The sequence below is a fragment of the Brachycentrus maculatus genome, unplaced genomic scaffold (genome assembly GCF_059751285.1).
Source record: "Brachycentrus maculatus isolate JH-2025_06_01 unplaced genomic scaffold, ASM5975128v1 h1tg000070l, whole genome shotgun sequence".
NCBI lineage: Eukaryota > Metazoa > Arthropoda > Insecta > Trichoptera > Brachycentridae > Brachycentrus > Brachycentrus maculatus.
Genome location: NW_028280824.1, coordinates 880953 through 902586, shown reverse-complemented (window position 1 = coordinate 902586; position 21634 = coordinate 880953). Strand labels below are relative to the sequence as shown.

Genomic DNA, 21634 nt, shown 5'->3' with positions numbered 1-21634 from the left:
TAAAGATAAAAAGAAGAAGAAATAATAAAATAAATAATAATTAAAATTTTGATAGAGGTGTCATTACATGTGAGACCAAATTATACCTTTCTCAGGTGCACATTCCTTCCGATTTCTTCAATTCTAACCCTGACATATAGTCCTAGCTTCTAGCCATACTAAATACATGCAGACTCTCGGTCCTACTCTCCCATATATACTACTCTAATCATTCTCTCCACATGGCCAAACCATCTCAGAGACCCGTTCTTAATCCCAATCTTCCCAATTATATCTGTCTCAGCTGCATATACTCGTATCTTCTGATTTGTCTATTCCTAATCCTGGCATACAGTTCTAGCTTCTAGTCACACATGCTATAAAAACTTTTCCTCTTACACTCCTCCATATTTTCTGCTCTAACCATTCACTCCCCATGGCGAAAACATTTTTCTTAATCTTGAATCTTCCCAATCATATCCCCTGTATCATTTACCCATACTATTATTATCACCAAACATTTTTACGCGTTCATTTACACCGAATCTTTATGAAACTAAATAAACGTCAAAAATATTTGGCAGACGGGCGAACAATTCCTCGCCATAACACATCATTCTTCAGTGATTCCTTCTCTGTCCAAGCGGCCAGACTATGGAATGAATTACTTCTCTGCGTAAACAAATGCACCTTCTCTTAATAACTTTTAAGAAACGTCTGAGACATTACTATCTATCATTAAATCCCTAACTGTCCATCAAACCTTCTCCCTTAGTTTTTCCCTCTACCTCCTTCCTTAAACTCCCTTTTTCCTTTGCCCTCCTTATTATCATCTTTTGTAATTTTCGTTTTTTTATGTTAATTTGCAATTTATGTTTTTTTTTAATGTTACATCTACCCTCTGATTGCAAACAGCTACGAGTATATATGGTATCAAATGTTTTGATCAATATCACTATTCTGTTTTTGGTTGGTTGGAATATATTGATGTTTAGCAATAAGCCCGCCAATGTACCTACTGATAAATACTTAAATAAATAAATAAAACAACGGCAATAAAGGTAATTTATTACCACAAAGTCAGAATATTAACACATACATATATACATAACACACACATATCTTAATACGATGTGTCCAGGATATAAAACGATGATTTGTCCTTGTATGACACCCCCTGCGTTGTGCATTGTCGAAATGGAGATATCAATCAAAATGCATACAGCGAGAGGCTGTGATGTAGGTCAGCGATTATTCAGGTATTGCACTTTTTGGTCGTTTTTGACCTCCGGGTTATGAATCTTAACTACATCATGTGGTCATCGTTCTTGGGAAACATTTTTGTTGGTACATACCGTTAGTATTTGAATTTGGGTTTCATCTTTATCCTTAACATTGTCCATCGTATTACAGTCAGAACTTGAAATTTACAGAACTGAAGCACGTGTCGTGATATGGATTGAACCCACAACGCTAATTTATATATCTATAATTAAAATGTAACTTTGTTTTAAAATCACTATAAATATTTAATTATAACTTAATTATAATGTGTGCCGGTTTCGAAACTAAACGCTTCTTAATACAGTATTAAACATTCTTGATAAAGGAGCGGTTAGCTTCGAAACCGGGAGACATTATAAATAAGTTATAATAAATATTTATAGTGATTTTAAAACAAAGTTACATTTTAATTATAAAATGGAAAATCACAAAGTTAGTGCTTCAAATATAAATCAAATTTATATATTTATAACTATTCCAAGGGCTATAGAAGGAAAAAGTTAAATCGTTTATTGATTTAAATTTTTACGTACTGTTCTAAACTAAGCAACTATAAATCTCGTATTAAGGGCCAACATACGATAAATCGCAACTTACTTTTCGTTAACCCAGGTAACATTTAACGTAATTGTTTTTTTCTTCTTAAAACACCGTTTTTGTATTTAAAAATGAGTTTTTCTTCGAAATAAATATATATTTTAAAAAGAAAAAATTTATTTATAGTTTATTTATATTTATAAAAAAAAGTTATTTACAGGTGAGGAGTTGAAAGAAATGAAAAACATATTATATAATATTATAATACATATATTTATTTGTATAAATTTTTTATTTTATTTCCAATTTTATTAAGTATTCTTAACCCTTAAGCTGCGAATCGCATCCATTGTCGTTTTTATAGAAGTACCGTTGACTGCGGATCGCATGCATAGTCGTTTTTCAACTTAACGTACTTATATCAACACCTATGGATAATTTTTTGCACTTAAATTTGGTTCTAGGCATGGATGAATTAGTTCTCTTTGATTTATTGTCATAAAATATCAAAATTATTTTAATTTAGTGTCAACTTTATCGTGAATACTTCCGGTCGGCTCGTGCTCCGCAGATACGACAGCCGCGTCTTCTATACAGCCGCCATACTTTAGGCCGCGAGTCCATAAATGTTAATATTTTTGTGTAAATACACCATAAAAACATAACAAGTAAAGTGCATTGTGTACTGTGAACATCTATGATGGATATCCGAAAGTTTCAGTGCAAAAAATTGGCAAAAATATGCTTTTTTTTGTCAAAAATATTGTAATGTAAAATAATCCAGCACGGGACGGAAAGTTTGACACTCGAAATCGAGCAGCTTAGAGGTTAAAAATAAATTGATCGTGGAGACACATCTGGCTCCTTGCGTGGCCAGTCGCGTACTGAATTAGTACATTTAAGATCTCAGCCTTAATATCGCTATGATTTCTTGAAATTGAGCATTACAAAAGTCATGCCAAAGGTCGAGTGAAACTAGAAAAGAAAATATTTTTTTTATTTTTTTCGAACTTGGGATCGCCCGTTGAATCGAATTCTGGCAACCCTAACTAACCCTTTAAAAGTGGTAGGCACCTACCTAAGGTGTTTATCATGAAATACTACTGACATCTATGTACAGCATCCAAAACTAAAAAAATACAATTCTAGTACAATATTTACCTATGATTCAAACCAAAATACACGCCCACACGTTTTTACAAAACAGATGTTTTTCAAGCATGTTCTATGGTTTAAATTTCTACCACTACGCGTCGCCCCGGATCTCTCAATTCCTTTCTACTTAATTACGTACATTGAGGTGAGTGCTTCTATTTTGTTTTGTGTATTTAATTAATTTTACCGCTAAATTCATTTACGAGTCGTATATATTTATTTCAAAACTCTTCACAATCATATGGCCCTGGTTTCTGTCGAAATTTTAGCTTAAATTAACCAGAGAAGATGTGTTAATTTGATGTGCAAACTTGTGACTTTCATGTTATGTAAAACGTATTGTTGCACTTTGTATCCAAAAATAGATAAGTGCGAGCTTACTACGCTCAAACTTCAAACACAGTCTGGTTTTGACTATTCAACGATAAAGTACTTGATTAATTCAATTTAAAATAATCCAAAGCGCGCCATTCTATTTTTAAATTAAAATAATAAATAAACGACAATTGAACTTTCTAGTCGCATTCGCACTGACAGGCGCCATCGACATTTTTCTTTCGAGAATTTGACCATTTAAAACCTGTAGTTTCCGCGTGTTTTTCAAACTTAAAGTGATAATAATCTTCTTGATTTAGTATTTAATTTAATAGTATTGTGTGTTTTGAAGGAGGTGTCAAGTAGCGGTTGAATAACTTGCAATGAAGACCACGCAAGTTGCACTTCTCGCTCTGAGGCTGTCATATTCACAGGTAAATAAATCATTAATTTTTTATATTTTTGCACTAAAAGCTATATTTTTGTTAATTTAATCGACAAAAGAATAATCTGCATCGTTTGTACATACTAAAAATACGCTTAATACATCGCTCACTCCTTTCAACAACGTCATATATCAAAAATCGCCCATTTTCAGTTGTGCATGTTTGGAATGCCCAGAAAATGTACTTTTTTTAATATGGAACTCTGTGTATTACGTGGCTGACGACCGTCACAGGCTGGTGGTTTAAGTGATCACTTTACACACGTGTAACATTCAAAGAACTAATCCTAATCTTTTCAATTATTCCTCGTTCAGCCTTACATTCCTTTCTTATATGTTCGTTTTTAATTCTGTCATACAATGATTTTCCACACATTCGTCTCAGGGAGCGCATTTCAACAGCGTTCACTCTGCTTTCATCCTTCCTTTGCCAGTTACATGTTTCGCTAATTTTCTAAATAAGACACCATTACCTGATTGATCTTTATGTCCTATTGCCTCATCAATATTTGTCAACTGCACACCTCCTTTTGCACATTCTGTTTCCAATTCAAATCTTTCTTTTACAAAAATCAAATGTAATACTGATTTTGCCAGAAATGCTACAATTAACCGAATTATGGATACTTATAATAAAATGAAGAGATAAGGCGTAGGACGCAGCAAATTTTGGTCACAACTGTCGTCAAGAAAAGGCGATTCAGTTGGCTTGGCCATGTACTCCGCATGCCTCCTGAGAGCCGCTATCAAGCTTGCCTCTTTTACAAGGCATCAGGTTCGCGCCGCCCAGGACGACCACTGCTGACAATTCGTCGGCAGCTCTCGTCAGAACTTCGGGACGCGGATCTGACTTGGGAGGATGCAAGGGAGCTGGCAGCCGACAGAAAAGCCTGGAGACAGTTTGTGGACTCCATATGCTCCACCTAGGGAGCGGGTGTGGTTATATATATAACAAAATGTTTAATGACGTAAATATATTTGGGAAAAGCACTGATTCCAAAAAAAATGACATATGCAGGAAATTAGGTGAATGATTGATCGTTGCCGTTTGTTCAACAAGCCAACTGTTTATTATCCCTGTTTGTTGGATGATTTATGTTGACATGGAATAGGTACTACACACACACACACACACACACTCACCCCAACCAACATAACTTTCAACACAACATAAGAATAGCATTATCGGAGGATTTTTTTAATTGGCCATTGTTTTGGCTGTAAAAATCCCAAATAAAATAAAATAAAATAAAAATAAAATTGGATATGCCCACACTAAATGAGGGACTTCTTGTGACGACGCCTCTTCACATTCACAAGTAGAGTTTTGTCTAATTTTAAAACGGAAGAGGCATTATCAAAATGCTATGACTATATTAGTGTCAAGGCTGGTCGAATTTTGTAACTATTTTATTACTCTTAATATCTATTTTATTGAAACACATGTTGCATAACATTTTGTAGGTTAACTTGTTTCCTATGAAGGCTACAAATTTTATAATAATAATAAAACCCTTATCCGCACCCCAATGGTGCATAGGGCACTGTGTCATATAAACGCAGTGTTATCTTGATCGTTTACACATGAAGGAAAGGTGATCAGCCCTCCTCTTCAGGTACCAGTCCAGGGTGATATTGAATAAATATTACAGTGAAAAAATCACTTAATAATAAATAAAAAATTTAAATGTGTGTAAAAAGAACTTCACCGACAAGACACATAAGGTGGCTCGGTGTGTCTTTGCAAAAAATAATATGTTGTGTTATGTTTATTAATTTATAAATTAATGTTTATATGTGTGTATTTGTCCGCCTCCGTAGTGTAATGATCAGTACGCTAGGCTACCGTTATATTTATTTTACCCCCCTTGGGAATCGAACCCTGGACCTCCAGAACGGTAGCCGAGCGTGCTGACCATTACACTACGGAGGCGGACAGAATATAGTGGTATAAAAAATTCACAATTCTCACAAATTATTCAAATTTTATTGTCAGGCTTTGTTTACAACATTTTGAGTGTGTCCAAGTACTTGTTCACAAATCTGGATTATCTCCAATTAAAGGAGTTATTTTTCATTTTATTTTTTGACATCTCATCAAAGATGAAGAAGAATATGGAAGTCTGGGCATTTATGGGGCTGACGAACGTCATACGCTGGTTTAAGTGATGACTTTACACACGTGTAACATTCGCCAATTCTACCCATTATTGACAACCACGCTACTCAAATTTCGGAAGTTGTGCATATATGATCCGTCTCGCAAGAGTGAAAACCATTATCCGTCAAACTAAGGAAGGTGTGTTGAGATGGTTTGGGCACGTGAATCGAACGGATGAAGAAAAGATAGTCAAACAAATTTATGGGGGGAATGTGGTTGGTGATAGAAGCAGAGGAAGGCCGAGGAAAACTTGGTAAAATCAAGTATTTCAAATGTTTGAAAGTGGTCAGGTCAAGAGTCGGAATAATCAGCGTGTATGTATGAGAAGATGTATGAATGTGGAAGAGGCGAAGATTGTGCGCAAAGACAGATTGGTGTGGCGTTATATTCTCTCTGCCTACCCCTGCCGGGAAGCGGCACATGGTTAGTTAGTTATATTTTTAATATTTAAAGCATTTACTTTTTGGTTTGTCAATTATATATATATTTTTTTCTTCTTAATTTTAGTTATGTTATTGTAGTATTGGTTATATAACCACTCACTGAGATTTTAGTCTTGTGTAAGTGTATGAATAGTGCTATGGCAGTGACGTGTAGTGCTGTTTTCATCCTGGCGTAGTATTCGTCCTGACGAAGAGACGGGCACGTCTCGAAACCGACAAACTGAAATGTCGGTGAGCGGTTATATACTAACATTACTAACTTGTAAAATAAAAGTAATGATATAAATATTTCAATAGCCTTGGAAAGACATATTACAATATAAATGGAGTTATCAGATAGCGTTAAGAAATTCTAGTTTTTTCGAGTATTATGATTTCGCTGATAATATTTGGTTGGGCTAATTTTAAACTTACATATATACATACACATATACATATATCTTTGTTTATATATTGAGATTTTTATGAAAAATTTGACGCAGTAATACTTAGTTCAAATGAGCTAAATATGTACTGTAAACCCCCCTATAGCGTTGAGAAAGGTTCCGCGTTATCGGAGGGAGCGTTATAAAGGGGGTTAATGATTTTTAATTGTATTTTTGTAAGTTCATTAATTGATTCGGCAGTCAATTTGTGGTAAAATCTATCCTTTTTGAATTTAAGTTTTACTTAGTAAAATACCACTATTTCTTAAAATCTCCTGTGACACGTGTTTCGATGCATTCCGCATAATTTTCAAACACCGTATAATGATGCGGAATGCATCGAAACACGTGTCACAGTAGATTTGTAGAAATAGTGGTATTTACTAAGTAAAACTTAAATTAAAAATGTATTTTTGTAGTTTAAACAGTAAAAATGACTCGATTCGCAGGAGGATTTTGGGTGACGTAATCTTCCTGCTGCGTTATACGGGGACCACTGTTATAGGAAAAAAGTGCCGCAAACGTTATAGGAGAAAACCTTATACGAATGTACGTTATAGGGGGGTTTAGATGATCTAAATTTTTATATTGACGCGCAGTAGAAGCGGTTTGAACTGTTGACACTGGTCGTGTTGTCTATTAGGGCATCCTAGATTGGCGTCAATTGATTGGTCAATATTTATCATTAATGATAACGTGTCGCATCTGCTGACGCCGGAGGCTCGCCTCTGACGTCAGAACAATGACGCATGTCATTTATTTACTATATTACGTATATATATATATATATATATATATATATATATATATATATATATATATATATATATATATATATATATATATATATATGTATATAGCGAGTGTTTTTGCTTAGAATTTTCACTCATGAATTACATGAAATTATAGTAACTTTAAACATAAAGACCTAATCCACTCACAAGTAGGCAAGGCTATGAAACTTATAAAGTTGAAGCCTGGGTAGGGACATGATAAACGGTGTTGCATAAGCCGTAGCTAGATTTCAGAGTCACTTGGACGTTAGGTAATTCAAAAAAAAAAAACGTATCTATTTTTTTTTTCTTTTGCATTTCACAACATAATATAAATACAAGTACAAAAAATATATACATTATACAAATACAAAAAAAGATCCCACAAAGGCATGGCCTGTGTGTGGGTATACATTATATTTTAGGTTATAGGAAAGGACACTGGCAAGAATACAATAGATATTATAAGAATTAAATTAGATTAAAAGTATTTCATTCTTTCATTTATTTTTCCTCTAATGTTTAGAGTAAGATACAAGTGAAATATTTTTTTTTATTTTAAAAATAAAAGTCATGCAATGTTAATTTGATGGATAATGTTCATCTCAGCCTTGCATTCTTTCCTTATTTCGCCATTCGAACATCTATCATACATCGTTTCGCCGCACAAACAGTGATCGGAATGTCTGTATAGACGGTGACCGTTATTGGACAGTTTCAACTGTCGACGATCGGTCGTCTTACCCTACGAAAGCGAGTTGAAAATTTTGAGAGAATTGTATTCGTAAATAGCTTGGTCGAGAAAAATGCTGGACGCAGTCCAAATTCGCAAAATTATCTGCTAATATTTCACCCCTACAAAATTTTAACTATTTTTTGATGTTCACGTGTCTAATCCGTCTGGGAATATATCGTAGTCGTACAGGAGAAAGTGACCAACTACCAAAACGTAAAATGTTCAGGAGGACCACTTAAGTCACTTTTGCTTGGCAAGAAAGTAAACATCAATGCAGTTGGTCATTTTTAACAAGTCAATATATTATATTTCCAAGTTTAAAATCCTTTGGAATTTTTTTCAGGGCAGTATTAAGCTAGTAACATATCAAATAGTCATTGATTACGTTTTTGTACAAAAAAAAAATGCACTTGGTCACTTTCTCCTGTACGACTACGATATGTTAACTTATCGCTGTTTGTTTATTTTTAAATTCGTATCTTGGGGTGTTGTCAGTCATAATCGTAAATGGCGCATCAGAATTCTGGCCCGCTGCCAACATTCATCGTGTAACATGACCATGAGTCACACTTTCTCCTCACATGTTAGAACATATGCCCGTGAATTCCTCACAAGGGGCATGGGTTGCGTGACCTCGGGAAATTCTTTATTTTTTATTCTTCACTATCTTATCTAACAGTGAATTTACAGACAGATCCGAGGATATATATATATATATATATATATATATATATATATATATATATATATATATATATATATATATATATATATATATATATATAACGTGGTAATATTTTTCTTTTGTAAATTGCGTGTAAATAATATGTAAAGTGGGTGTATAATAATAAAATAAACAATGTGTTGCTTTGTAATTAACGTTTATTCTTAATTTATCTTTATAATAATTTTCATATCTATCTATCTATCTATTTTATTCTGACAGTTAACAATATTATCGGAAGTCTTTTGTTTTATTCTCAGCGACGCATGCGGCATCTGGTGGTAGAACTGTTTTATGTAGGTACTTTTTGTAAGTACTTAATAAAATGTATAGGTAGGTACCTAGTTATTTTATTACACACATATATATATATATATATATATATATATATATATATATATATATATATATATATATATATATATATATATATAATTGCCACCCTCTATCTCTAGCGCATCCTCCCCCCCCCTCTTTAGAGGATTACCTAGCTAGAATACCACCAGTCTGTTGGCTTCCTGGATCAGGAAATGCATACTGCACCTATTTCTAATTGCGACTCACTTCCTGGGTCCGGATTGACCTTCCGCTCGTCCGACACGCGTAGACAATACAAATAATCTCATTTGAATGCACCGCGTGTACTGTCTGAAATAAACGAGGTCAGAGGGAAGGTAGAAAAGTGTTTTGCGTATTAAAATTGTTCTTGCAAAGTGACGTCTGGCGTGAAATGCGCTTTACAATCTTATTTCGAACTTGTTGCAAGATAAGAATCGGTTTTATACAAGCCTTCATTGGAAAACGGGGCGCTATGTTCATATTTCGGATTCGTAAGGAAAATAGAAACGGTTTTACACAAGCCTTTATTGGAAAACGGGGCGCTATGTTCATATTTCGAATTGGTTACGAAAATAGAATCGCTTTTACACAAGCCTTCATTGGAAAACGAGGCGCTATGTTAATATTTCGAATTTGTTACGAAAATAGAATTGGATTTACACAAGCCTTCTTTGGTAAACGAGGCGCTATGTTCATATTTCGAATTCGTTACGAAAATAGAATCGGTTTTATACAAGCCTGCATTGGAAAACGCGGCCCCATATTTATATTGTTGATTCGTTACATAAGTAGAATCGGTTTTAAACAAGTCAGCGCTGGAAATGCTGCGTCATATTATGTCGAACTAATTACGAAAGTAAAATCGTTTTTATACAAGCCCTCATTGGAAAATGCGGTGCCATATTTATACTGCGAACTAATTACACGAAAATAGAATCGCTTTTATACACGCCTACACTTGCAAACTCGGCACCATATTTATATTTCAAACCAATTACATAATTAGAATAGTTTTTCATTGAATTACGCCGCGCCATATTTATATCTCGAACTCGTTGCGAAAATAGAGTCTGTTTTATACAAGCCTTCATTTTCAAACTGTGCGCCATATTTATACTTCGAACTAATTACATAATTATAATAGTTTTTCATTAAATAACGCCGCGCCATATTTATATCTCGAACTCGTTGCTAAAATAGTCTGTTTTATTCAAGCCTTCATTTTCAAACTCTGCGCCATATTGTTTATATTTCAAACTAATTACATAATTATAATAGTTTTTCATTGAATAACGCTGCCCCATATTTATATCTCGAACTCGTTGCGAAAATAAAGTCTGTTTTATACAAGCCTTCATTTTCAAACTGGGCGCCATATTTATATTTCAAACTAATTACATAATTATAATAATTTTTCATTGAATAACGCCGCGCCATATTTATATCTCGAACTCGTTGCGAAAATAGAGTCTGTTTTATACAAGCCTTCATTTTCAAACTGGGTGCCATATTTATACTTCGAACCGATTACATAATTATAATAGTATTACACAAGCCTTCATTGTATAACGCGGAGCCATATTTCTATTTCGAACTCGCTACGAAAATAGAGTTTTTTTTTTTACATTCACGCGTTGGAAAAACGATTTATTTTCATAATTTTTCGGTTGTTTTTCGTTAGTACCTACTGTTTTGAATCGAACACGCCGGAAACGTAGTAACGTTGTTTACTCGAAGACACATTTAGAAATAGAAGTTAGAGGATGGCCTTTGTAGTGGCGCCAGCCGACTGTTTATTTATCGTGTTTATATAGATATAACTACATCAGTAGATAACGTCTATCTATCTATTGTAGATATGCTTTATCTACTGTAGACGAATATTTTCATTTTTATTTGAAAATTAATGATAAGTCATTTACATAATAAATTGTGACGATATTTAGAGTACTTTCACTCGGGAGATAAATTGATTTAAAAATATTTCACATTTGAAGTATATACTAGGTACAACATTTTGCTTGTGTCCAAATCCTTGTTCACAAATCTGGGTTTCTCAGCTGAAGAGTTTTTTTTACCTTTTGACATCTCAAATCAACCATAGATACTGCCGCGAACTCGCATATAAAGTGATGTATGAACGATATATGAGATCCAAAAATTTGAGTCAATCATGGATATCGAATGGTGAATGTTACAAGTGATCACTTAAACCAGCTTATGACGGGCCGTAAGCCCTGTCATAGGCCGGTTTAAGTCATCACTTTACATCTCATGACACAGTACCTTTGAGTTTACAATAGCCATCTATGTTGGATTGTGAAAAGCTTTTATTAAGCAAAGACCCTTTTTTGTATGCAAGATCTGGGACCCTGGATTATTTTTCAATGCTGGGAAACGCCTGAATACATGATTTTCAATTTTTTTTTTTTTTATGTAGCTTACAATTAGACCAGTTGATCAATATATCTAGGAGTTAGGAAAATTTGAGAAGTGCAGTTGTCAATCATGGGTAGTTAGTGAATGTTACTCTTTTGTAAAGTGATCACTTAACCAGCCTATGACAGATCATAAGCCCTGTAAATACCCAGACTTGCATATTCTTCTTCAGGTAGATTTGAGATGTCAAAGTGTAAAAATAACTCCCCAAGTGGAGAAAACGCAGATTTGTTAGCAAGTATTTGGACACTCAAAATGTTGTGTATAATAATATAGGCATTCTATTCTCTCTGCTTACCCCTGTGGAAATCTGTATGATGACGAGTAAATTAGTTAAAGACTACATACCAATTATCTGTATACTTAGCATGATTCAAGAACTACCTTTTTCTCTATAAACGGATTGTTTGCAGGAAACGTTTGAAAGGTTCTTTTACATACTGTGGGTAGAGAGCGGGAGATGCTTTGTACAGATGGGAACTGGGTGTTGCGGCTACTTGTGATTAGTATACTGAGGGTCGGGCGGCATACTGCCAGAGTATAATTAGGGTCCTTTTCCATACTGTCGGTAGAGAGCGGGAGACGCTTGCGAGCGTTCTATTTGCTTACTTTAGGTAGAGCGCAGGAGACGCCTCCAAACATTGTACAGATGGGAATTGGGTGTTGCGGCTACTTGTGATTAGTATACTGAGGGTCGGGCGGCAGACTGCCAGAGTATATTAGGGTCCTTTTCCATACTGTTGGTAGAGAGCGGGAGACGCTTGCGAGCGTTCTATTTGCTTACTTTAGGTAGAGCGCGAGAGACGCCTGCAAACATTGTACAGATGGGAATTGAGTGTTGCGGCTACTTGTGATTAGTATACTGAGGGTCGGGCGGCAGACCGCCAGAGTATAATTAGGGTCCTTTTCCATACTGTTGGTAGAGAGCGGGAGACGCTTGCGAGCGTTCTATTTGCTTACTTTAGGTAGAGCGCGAGAGACGCCTGCAAACATTGTACAGATGGGAATTGGGTTTGCGGTTACTTGTGATTAAGATACAACCCTATTTAGGATAGTTATTAGGGTTGGAATTGATGAAAAAAGATGACAACAATGTGTGCATAGTTTTTTTTAACACACTTTTCCTTGTTTCAGCACCCGTCACCCGACAGACTGGTGTTCCGGTCTGCCGCGTTCCTCGCCTTCACAGGCCTGGCTCTGTCCACCTTCAGCATGAGACAGATGCTCAACAACCAGAGGCCCCGGCTCCTGTAGGGTCCTCCGCGCCCCGCACGCATCGTACCAGCGCTCACGGCATCCACACACGACACCAACCATTCAAAGAAGAGATTTACCCGACAGCGAAGATTTGCACTTGTGGCTGAATGGGAGATAACATGATCTGAGTGTCACCCTTTGAAATAAGCTAACGGCTCAACGGCTTGTATTGAATTTCTGCGCAAAATTGATGAAATTCCTTTACTCTTCATAATACAACAGCTTCTGAATAAAAATTTTAAAATTTCTACGCAAAAATCCTTTGAAATCAAGGCATGAATAAGATTTTTTGCATATGTTAATTATTGTGGTATAAAATCTTTTTTTTTGGCAGCGAAAATCATCAAAATACTTGTGTATATATATTACCCTTCAAAACAAAACAGCTCTGTATTGAATTTTTTGCAAAAATTGCTGAAAATCTTTTGAAATCTATGCACTACTAAGATTTTTTGCATGTCTTGATTATCGTGGTATAAAATATATTTTTTTGACGATTAAACTCTTCAAAAAACCCTTCAAAATACTATAGCTTTGTATTAAATTTCTGTGCAAAAATCTCTAAATATCCTTTGATATCCATGCATGAATAAGAATTTTTGCATGTATTTTAGTTATTGTGATATAAAATATAGTTTTTCGGCTGGTGAACCCATCAAAATACTGTTTTATATTCGATAAATAACAACAAAATGCATTAAATTTCAGTATATATATATCTTGCCAATAAACTTCGTAAGAAAACAAATTTATATTGAAGAAATTTAGCAATCTCAGTTTAAATTTCTGTATATTAAAAACGACATCTTTTAAATCGGCACGTAAAGAACAGTGTCAGACAATAATACATCATTTTGTTAGGTGATTTGAATGATTTTAAATAGGGATAATCCCAAATTTAACTCGTCATTTCAATGTGTAGATTTTTAATGAAATTTACATTGAAAAGCTCAAATGAATGCCATAATTGTGAAACTTCGTAGCGTTAAGAGGCGAGATGTATTTGTTTAAAATGTGATAGGTTTTTTAAATTGTAAATGTAATTTTACAAGCAGTTGTAAAAAATTTGGCGGTCGTTTGATTTTATGGCAAGCGATGCGATTTTACAATTTAAAAATCGCATCGCTTGTTATAAAATCGGCCCGACTCGCGCTGTTCAAAGTAACGCTAGTATTATACGCTAATAATGGAATACCATAGTTGCTTGTGGATCGTATTGTATACTGTGTTAGTTTAAAACGCTTGTAAATTGTGTTTAGCTTTGTGTATATGTAGAGCACCTATAAACGTGAAATGGGGGATGCTTTATAATATTTTGGTACAAATGTGTTTACGCGATTCGTAACTTTTAATCTGTGAAAAGGGATCTTTTATTTGTGATCTTTTTTTAGTAAATAAATATTTTTTTTTCTTATAAAACTGTTTTATTTCACAAAGTTGAATGGAGTTTTCGTTCGCCTCCGTAGTGTAATGGTCATCACGCTCGGCTACCGTTCTGGAGGACCCGAGTTCGATTCCCAGGGGGGGGGGTAAAAAGAAATATGAGTGATTTTTTCACTGTAATATTTATTCAATATTACCCTGGACTGGTACCTGAAGCGGAGGGCTGATCACCTTTCCTTCATGTGTAAACGATCAAGATAACACTGCGTTTATATGACGCAGTGCCCTATGCACCATTGGGGTGCGGATAAGGGTTTTATTATGAATGGAGCTTACTACTGGTATGCTGATGGTTGATGGCAGCACAGTCAAATGCAAGATGACCATATAAATACCTTTTTCCAGTGTGGCAACATCCGTCAGCTCACCTTTGTCTAATCTCTGTTATGAAATTGTATTTTGATCCTTACTAGATGTGGCTCAATCTTGATTAAATGGAAAAAAGAAACTAGCTAACCATCACACCGCTCCTGCAGGAGTAGGCAGAAGGAATAGAACGCCACACCAATCTGTCATTGCAAACAATCTTCGCCTCATTCACATTTATGAATCTTCTCATACATACCCGCCGATTATTTCGACTCCTGAGCCGACAAGTTTTGCAAATATATATGTATATATATATATATATATTTTTTTTTTTTTCTAAATATGTGAAAAATACTTCTGTGCTTTTGTTTTTACTATTATTTAAACAAAGAAAAAAACTTTTTGATTACATTTTTATTGATACAAAATAATAATAATTCACATACAATAGTTTTTTAGTAGCAATGTGAAAAATACAAAAAGGTTTCTTTTTATTTTATTAACTTAAAAGAAAAAAACTTTTTACTTAGATTTTTAGTGATACAAAATAATAATAATAATAAATCACATACAATACTTGTTTTTTTATTGTTATTTTTAAATACGGCAATCCCACAATATTTTCACCCATATTATGTATAGGATCGTAAGCCAATATGTAGGTAGGTAAGTAATATGATAAATGATTCATCTCAAGTGTTTGATAAATAATAATAAATCGTTAATTGAAAATGAATACTTTTCAATCTTTGCAGGGCGGGAATCGAACCCGCAAAGCCAGTTTCGCAGCAGAGCGTCTACACAACTCCGCAAAGGCTCCTGGACCGATTCCTGCCTCATTATAAACGGACTCACAGCCCGGAGCAGCTGTAACTTTTTTTAAAGATGATAAAAAAATTATATCCATTGAGGGAACTAACGCCAGAGGACACCTACGCCACAAATATCTTCTTAATGTGACTTGTACGAAGATATGGGCTGTTCAACATATGAGGAGCTGAAAAGGATGGCGCATGATAGACTGGAATGGCGAAGGAGGTGTCATTTGATGCTGCAAACCAATTCACAACATTGAGACCACAGAAGAAGAATTATATCATATTTTTGTAATCATTAGGTCTTTGTAAAAGAAAAACACTTGTTTTTTACCACTTGAGTTTATTTTATTATTCCATCTCAAGGTCTAAATATAAAACTGGAAGAATATGAAGATGGAGCATAGCTTCTGAAACTAGTCGTCATAATAAAATAAACTCAAGTGTTTTTCTTTTACAATTTCATGTCTTTTTTACAAAGTGAATGCCGAAACAATAAATAAAGTATCATTATGTCTATTTAAAATTTACTGTAAGTGACATGATTATCACTTTTAACCATTGCTTCATTCGCAGATGGATACGTAAAAAATAATAAAAATATAGACATTTTTGGTCTCTGCATGGCCTCTGCCAATGTATATTATCTTATAGAGACGACTGCATTTTGACAGAGGTGTGCGACAGATGAAACTTTGAGTTGTTAAGAGTTGAGGTCGGTACGCGGGCTGGAGGGGCAGAGCACTATCGCCTCTTGCTCCGGGAATGTTGCTTGTTGGCCCCCTTTGTGAAGCACCAATCCACGGATATCGTATTTCCGAGAATATCAGCGCCATTCATCGCCTCGCGAGCGCTCTGCAAGAGAAAATAGCATTAGTTTCAACGGCCATCTCTTAGATGGTGAACCTATGGCACACGTGGCATGCCACTTTTCTTTTCTCTTTATTCAAAGAGAAAAAAAAGTGATTATGCAAAAAAAAATTCAAATGTTTAGACTTACAGGCGAAAGTACTACTGCTTGTATTCTATTAAAAGCTACCAGCTATGAACCCTATATAAAAAGATGGCATCTAGCATCTAGCGTAGTTGTTGGATGCTTGATTAGTTGGATGATAGACGCTAGATGTGATTTTTGAATCACAATAATAATGTAGTTTTAGGGGTTGTACTTTTTTTTTAATAAGCCTATTTTTAATTTATTTTATTTTGCCATTATAAGGTACTTGATTATTTTTTTCAATATATTAATGCATTGCTTGTATAAAAAATCTGAAATTACACAAACATTTGATGCATTTTTATTTCCGTGGCATGTGGCACGTGACATTATTATATTGAAAAAAAAAAAGTTTTTGGTACTCAGGCTCAAAAAGGTTCGCCATCCCAGTAGTTGACTTGCTAGCCAAAGAGCTAAATATGCACATTATTTCTTGATTCTCGTTCCCTAGGTGGGGCATATGGCCAACACGAGATGTCTACAAGTCACTCTGTCACGCGCCATCTCCTCGGCTTCCTCTCAGGTCAGTCCGGCATCCCCAAGTTTCGCTGAGTATATGCACATTAATAAAACCCTTACCGCACCTCAATGGTGCATAGGGCACTGCTTCATATAAACGCAGTGTTATCTCGATCGTTTACACATGAAGGAAAGGGGATCAGCCCTCCACTTCAGGTACCAGTCCAGTGTAATATTGAATAAATTTAGAGTGAAAAAATCACTTATATTTATTAAACCCCCCTGGGAATCGAACCCGGGACCTCCAGAACGGTAGCCGAGCATGCTGACCATTACACTACGGAAGCGGACATGCACATTACAATGATAAAAAAATTCAGAATCCAAATCTGTTTGCAATTCTAGTAAACCATTATGGTCTTTATTAAATTACGGATACACCCAATTAAACTTGACATTATTATTATTTAACACATTGTTTGCGGGAAACGCTTAAAAGCTTCTTTTGCATACTGTTGGTAGAGAGCGAGAGACGCCTGCAAACATTGTACAGATGGGAATTGGGTGTTGCGGCTACTTGTGATTAGTATACTGAGGGTCGGGCGGCAGACTGCCAGAGTATAATTAGGGTCCTTTTCCATACTGTTGGTAGAGAGCGGGAGACGCTTGCGAGCGTTCTATTTGCTTACTTTAGGTAGAGCGCGAGAGACGCCCGCAAACATTGTACAGATGGGAATTGGGTGTTGCGGCTACTTGTGATTAGTATACTGAGGGTCGGGCGGCAGACTGCCAGAGTATAATAAGGGTCCTTTTCCATACTGTTGGTAGAGAGCGGGAGACGCTTGCGAGCGTTCCATTTGCTTACTTTAGGTAGAGCGCGAGAGACGCCTGCAAACATTGTACAGATGGGAATTGGGTGTTGCGGCTACTTGTGATTAGTATACTGAGGGTCGGGCGGCAGACTGCCAGAGTATAATTAGGGTCCTTTTCCATACTGTTGGTAGAGAGCGGGAGACGCTTGCGAGCGTTCCATTTGCTTACTTTAGGTAGAGCGCGAGAGACGCCTGCAAACATTGTACAGATGGGAATTGGGTGTTGCGGCTACTTGTGATTAGTATACTGAGGGTCGGGCGGCAGACTGCCAGAGTATAATTAGGGTCCTTTTCCATACTGTTGGTAGAGAGCGGGAGACGCTTGCGAGCGTTCTATTTGCTTACTTTAGGTAGAGCGCGAGAGACGCCTGCAAAAAACATTGTACAGATGGGAATTGGGTGTTGCGGCTACTTGTGATTAGTATACTGAGGGTCGGGCGGCAGACTGAGCATAATTAGTGTCGGGGTTGATGAACTAACCCGCCCGACAACAATGTGTCACGAATCTCGTGCGGGGCCTATCGACCACAAGTTAATGATTGATGGGAGCATATTCCGATGAGGTTTGATGCCCTTTCCAGTGCTTCTTGACTCACCTGTGCCTGTTTGTAGGTTTCGTATTCCACAAGGGCATATCCCTTGAGGAAGCCAGTTCTCCGATCCAAGTTCAGGTGAAGATTCTTGATTTCTCCAAATTCCGCAAATTTATCCTGAGAACATAGAAAATCTTTTTTTTCAAACATACACTCAATATTTTGATACATACACTCATATATTGTAACTGCAGACAGTTGGTAGAATTCCATATTGAATTGTTGGGTAATATATCCAAAATTAAACAAGGTTTATTGGATTTGAATTCTACATTTATTTATGTATATGTTTGTGTCGCACAAACAGCGTCTGTCCAACACACCGCTAGACTGTGTATAGGTGTGGCTGTGACTTCTCCGCTCCGTCGCTCTCAGGGTCGTAAATCCCGAAAGTTATGAGCTGGGTAAAGATGCGTAGGTCCGTGTAGGTGTCGATTCATAGTCCAGTGGGTGTAGCGATGGTCAAGTCCCAGAAGATTCCGAATTCGAGGTAGTGGCGAAGAGTCGGTGAGGATCAAAGTGAAACGAAGAACTCGGTGTGAGTGGAATGATTTATTCATACAATGGCACAGATATTTATTCGCTCATAACAAGCGCGGCCCATCGAAATCGACCGAGCGACGGAGATCTTCTCCCCCCACCCTAACCTGCGCCAGGCCGGCTGCCCGCGACGTAAATAACACGTAAAGACGTAAATACGACGTATGACGCCGCGCCTAGCGCATTCGGGATTCGGTGGTCATGGCGAGAGGTTCTCGTTGCGCTCGCCCGATTTCCCCGCCCATGGCGTAAATAAGGTCATACGTACTACGTATAAGACGCCGCGCGCGCCGCGCCTAGCGCATTCTTTATTCGATTGCCGTTGCGAGAGGTTGTCGGTGCGCTCGGCCGATTTCCCCATGACATGTTTACATATATTTTTACGTATTTCAACATGACATTAAGGTGGCCACCCCCGAAAGCGAAACATTTCTTTATTGGAGGGGCAGCACCACCCTGACAAATACAAATCATTATACAAATGTTGCCCTTTTCAGAGCAACATTCATTTACACATATACAATTTATAAATACGGTCCATTTTAGGGCCGTGTGCTCAGCTGGTCCGTTTCAATGTAATGCGTGACGCGTTTCGTCTTATTAAGACATTATCAAACACTCGTGTTTGATAATGTCTTGAATCCATCTCACTGAACCTAACCTAACCTAGCATTGCCAGTATCCCATCACCTTGCACTTCTCACTGACTCTAACCTATTCTAATCAGACCCGACCTAACCTTACCAGTATGTCATCCTCCTGCGCCTCCTCGTTGACCCCGTTGACGAACAGTATCCAGCCCTCGACGGAGCGCTGCGGGCCGGGGTCCGCGCCGTCCCCCGAGGGGCGCAGGCGCTCGTAGCGCCCGCCCTGGCTCGCCCGGCGGGGCTCCGCGCCCCCCGCGCCGCCCTCGCCGCCGCCGAACCCACGCCCCTTCTTGTTGCGCGCCTTCTCCTTCAGCCGGGCTATGCCCTCTGCAAACAGCAACATAAACCCATAAGCAATACGATATTTTCACATTTTATGTCACATTTTATAAAGTGTAAATGGTAGTGAAGGGTAGTATTGTTGCATGCTGTGGTAGTGATTGTCCTGAAGAAGAGACGGGTAAGTCTCGAAACCGGTAGACATAAAATCTCGGTGAGTGGTTGTATAATAATATTACTATTTTTGTACTACTACTACCATTACGCCGTTTCTCCGCAGGGGTAAGCACAGAGGATGGAATGCCACGCTCTTCTGTCCTGATATACACTCCTCGCCTCCTTCACATCCATACATCTAGTCATACATGCCCTCCGATTGCGCAGACTTTTGACACCGCCAGATTTTAGGTTCTGATTGATCTGATCGTGCCAAATCTTTTTCGGTCGTCCTCGTTCTGTTTTCCCTCTCACATTCGCCACATATATTTTCTTAGTCATTCTCTCGTTATCCATTCGCTCCATATGTCCATACCACCGTAAAGAACTCTACCTAATCTTTACTATTTTTTTTAAATATAAAAGTAAAAATGACTAACCACAAGTTAAATGTCATATTATTTTTTGACATCTCGTCAAAGATGAAGAAGAATATAGAAGTCTGGGCATTCACGGGGCTGACTACCGTCATAGGCTGGTTTAAGTGATCACTTTGCACACTTGTAACATTCACCAATTGTACCCATTATTGACAACCACACTAATCAAAGTCTTTGAAGTTCTATATAAGCAAAGTCTTTGAAGTTCTATATGAACCAATTTAGAAACCTTGTTCTTGAATCACTTGAATTGTTTGAATCGCTGAAACTCGAATCTTTTACATTACTTGGTTTAAAAAATATATGCGTCTAAAAATTAGGTTATCTGCTGACACAGAGTTACACACAAACTAATACGGCAATAAATAATCATTAAAAGAGACTAAAATACCTCTATATTATAACAGAGCGTTAGTTTTTCAAGTTTTATTAAACTATATTGACATATCATTCCAAAATCAACGTTAAAAATCGTCAAAAATGAATTATTCTCATATACTAACCTCACTTCAGATTAATGACGGATACGGATAAAAAAATACAGGATAAAAAAAACTTACGCTCTCCTTCGTCATCTACTTCAAATTCTTCCGAATTCTCGATATCCAAAACGTCTGCCATTGGAAATTATTATCAAAATATTATATCAAACAATTATTGACAACGAGAAACGATTTTATTTCTATTAGGACGCCATTTATCAAAACAACTAGAAACTAGAAACATATATATGATTACAGAAATAAAATGTAAGCGACATTTTTTTTTAGATGTTATAAAACTAATGATTTACAGCCTATTTTCCCATACAAATATAATCAATTCATGCTTCGAGCTTCTTGTACAATGGTGTTGCCATTATACTGTCAGCTCCATGGTACAATATGTATGTTAGGACCCATACGCATGAAAATTGTGCGTGCGACAGGTGTTTCTTAATATATTTTTTTTATTTTTAGTGATTATAATAACTATGCCTGCGATGGCGTTTCCTGCGTTGGAGTTCATCCATTTCAAATTAAGCATGGAGTATTATCGTTTAGGAAGAATATTGGATTTTGAATACTCAGGC

The 21634-nt window shown here is 36.5% G+C and overlaps 2 protein-coding genes across 3 annotated transcripts; one reads left to right on the top strand and one right to left on the bottom strand.

Moving 5' to 3' along the window:
- The first annotated feature begins 3073 nt into the window (after positions 1-3073).
- On the top strand, positions 3074-14431 carry LOC148311204 (uncharacterized). Of its 2 annotated transcripts, XM_088257060.1 has the most exons (3): positions 3074-3100; positions 3623-3704; positions 12890-14431. In XM_088257060.1, the coding sequence occupies exons 2-3, from the start codon at positions 3654-3656 to the stop codon at positions 13007-13009; spliced, it is 171 nt and encodes a 56-aa protein (XP_088113186.1). In that variant the 5' UTR covers positions 3074-3100; positions 3623-3653; the 3' UTR covers positions 13010-14431. The 2 variants fall into 2 exon arrangements, with proteins under 2 accessions (XP_088113186.1, XP_088113185.1); XM_088257059.1 differs by lacking the exon at positions 3074-3100 and having other exon boundaries at positions 3621-3704.
- A 732-nt stretch (positions 14432-15163) lies between these two features.
- Positions 15164-21281, bottom strand: tsu (40S ribosomal protein S12 homolog tsunagi). Its single transcript, XM_088257058.1, has 4 exons — positions 21123-21281; positions 19785-20014; positions 18504-18617; positions 15164-16434 (listed from the first exon to the last, which is right to left on the bottom strand). The coding sequence occupies exons 1-4, from the start codon at positions 21181-21183 to the stop codon at positions 16324-16326; spliced, it is 516 nt and encodes a 171-aa protein (XP_088113184.1). The 5' UTR covers positions 21184-21281; the 3' UTR covers positions 15164-16323.
- Positions 21282-21634: the final 353 nt, after the last annotated feature.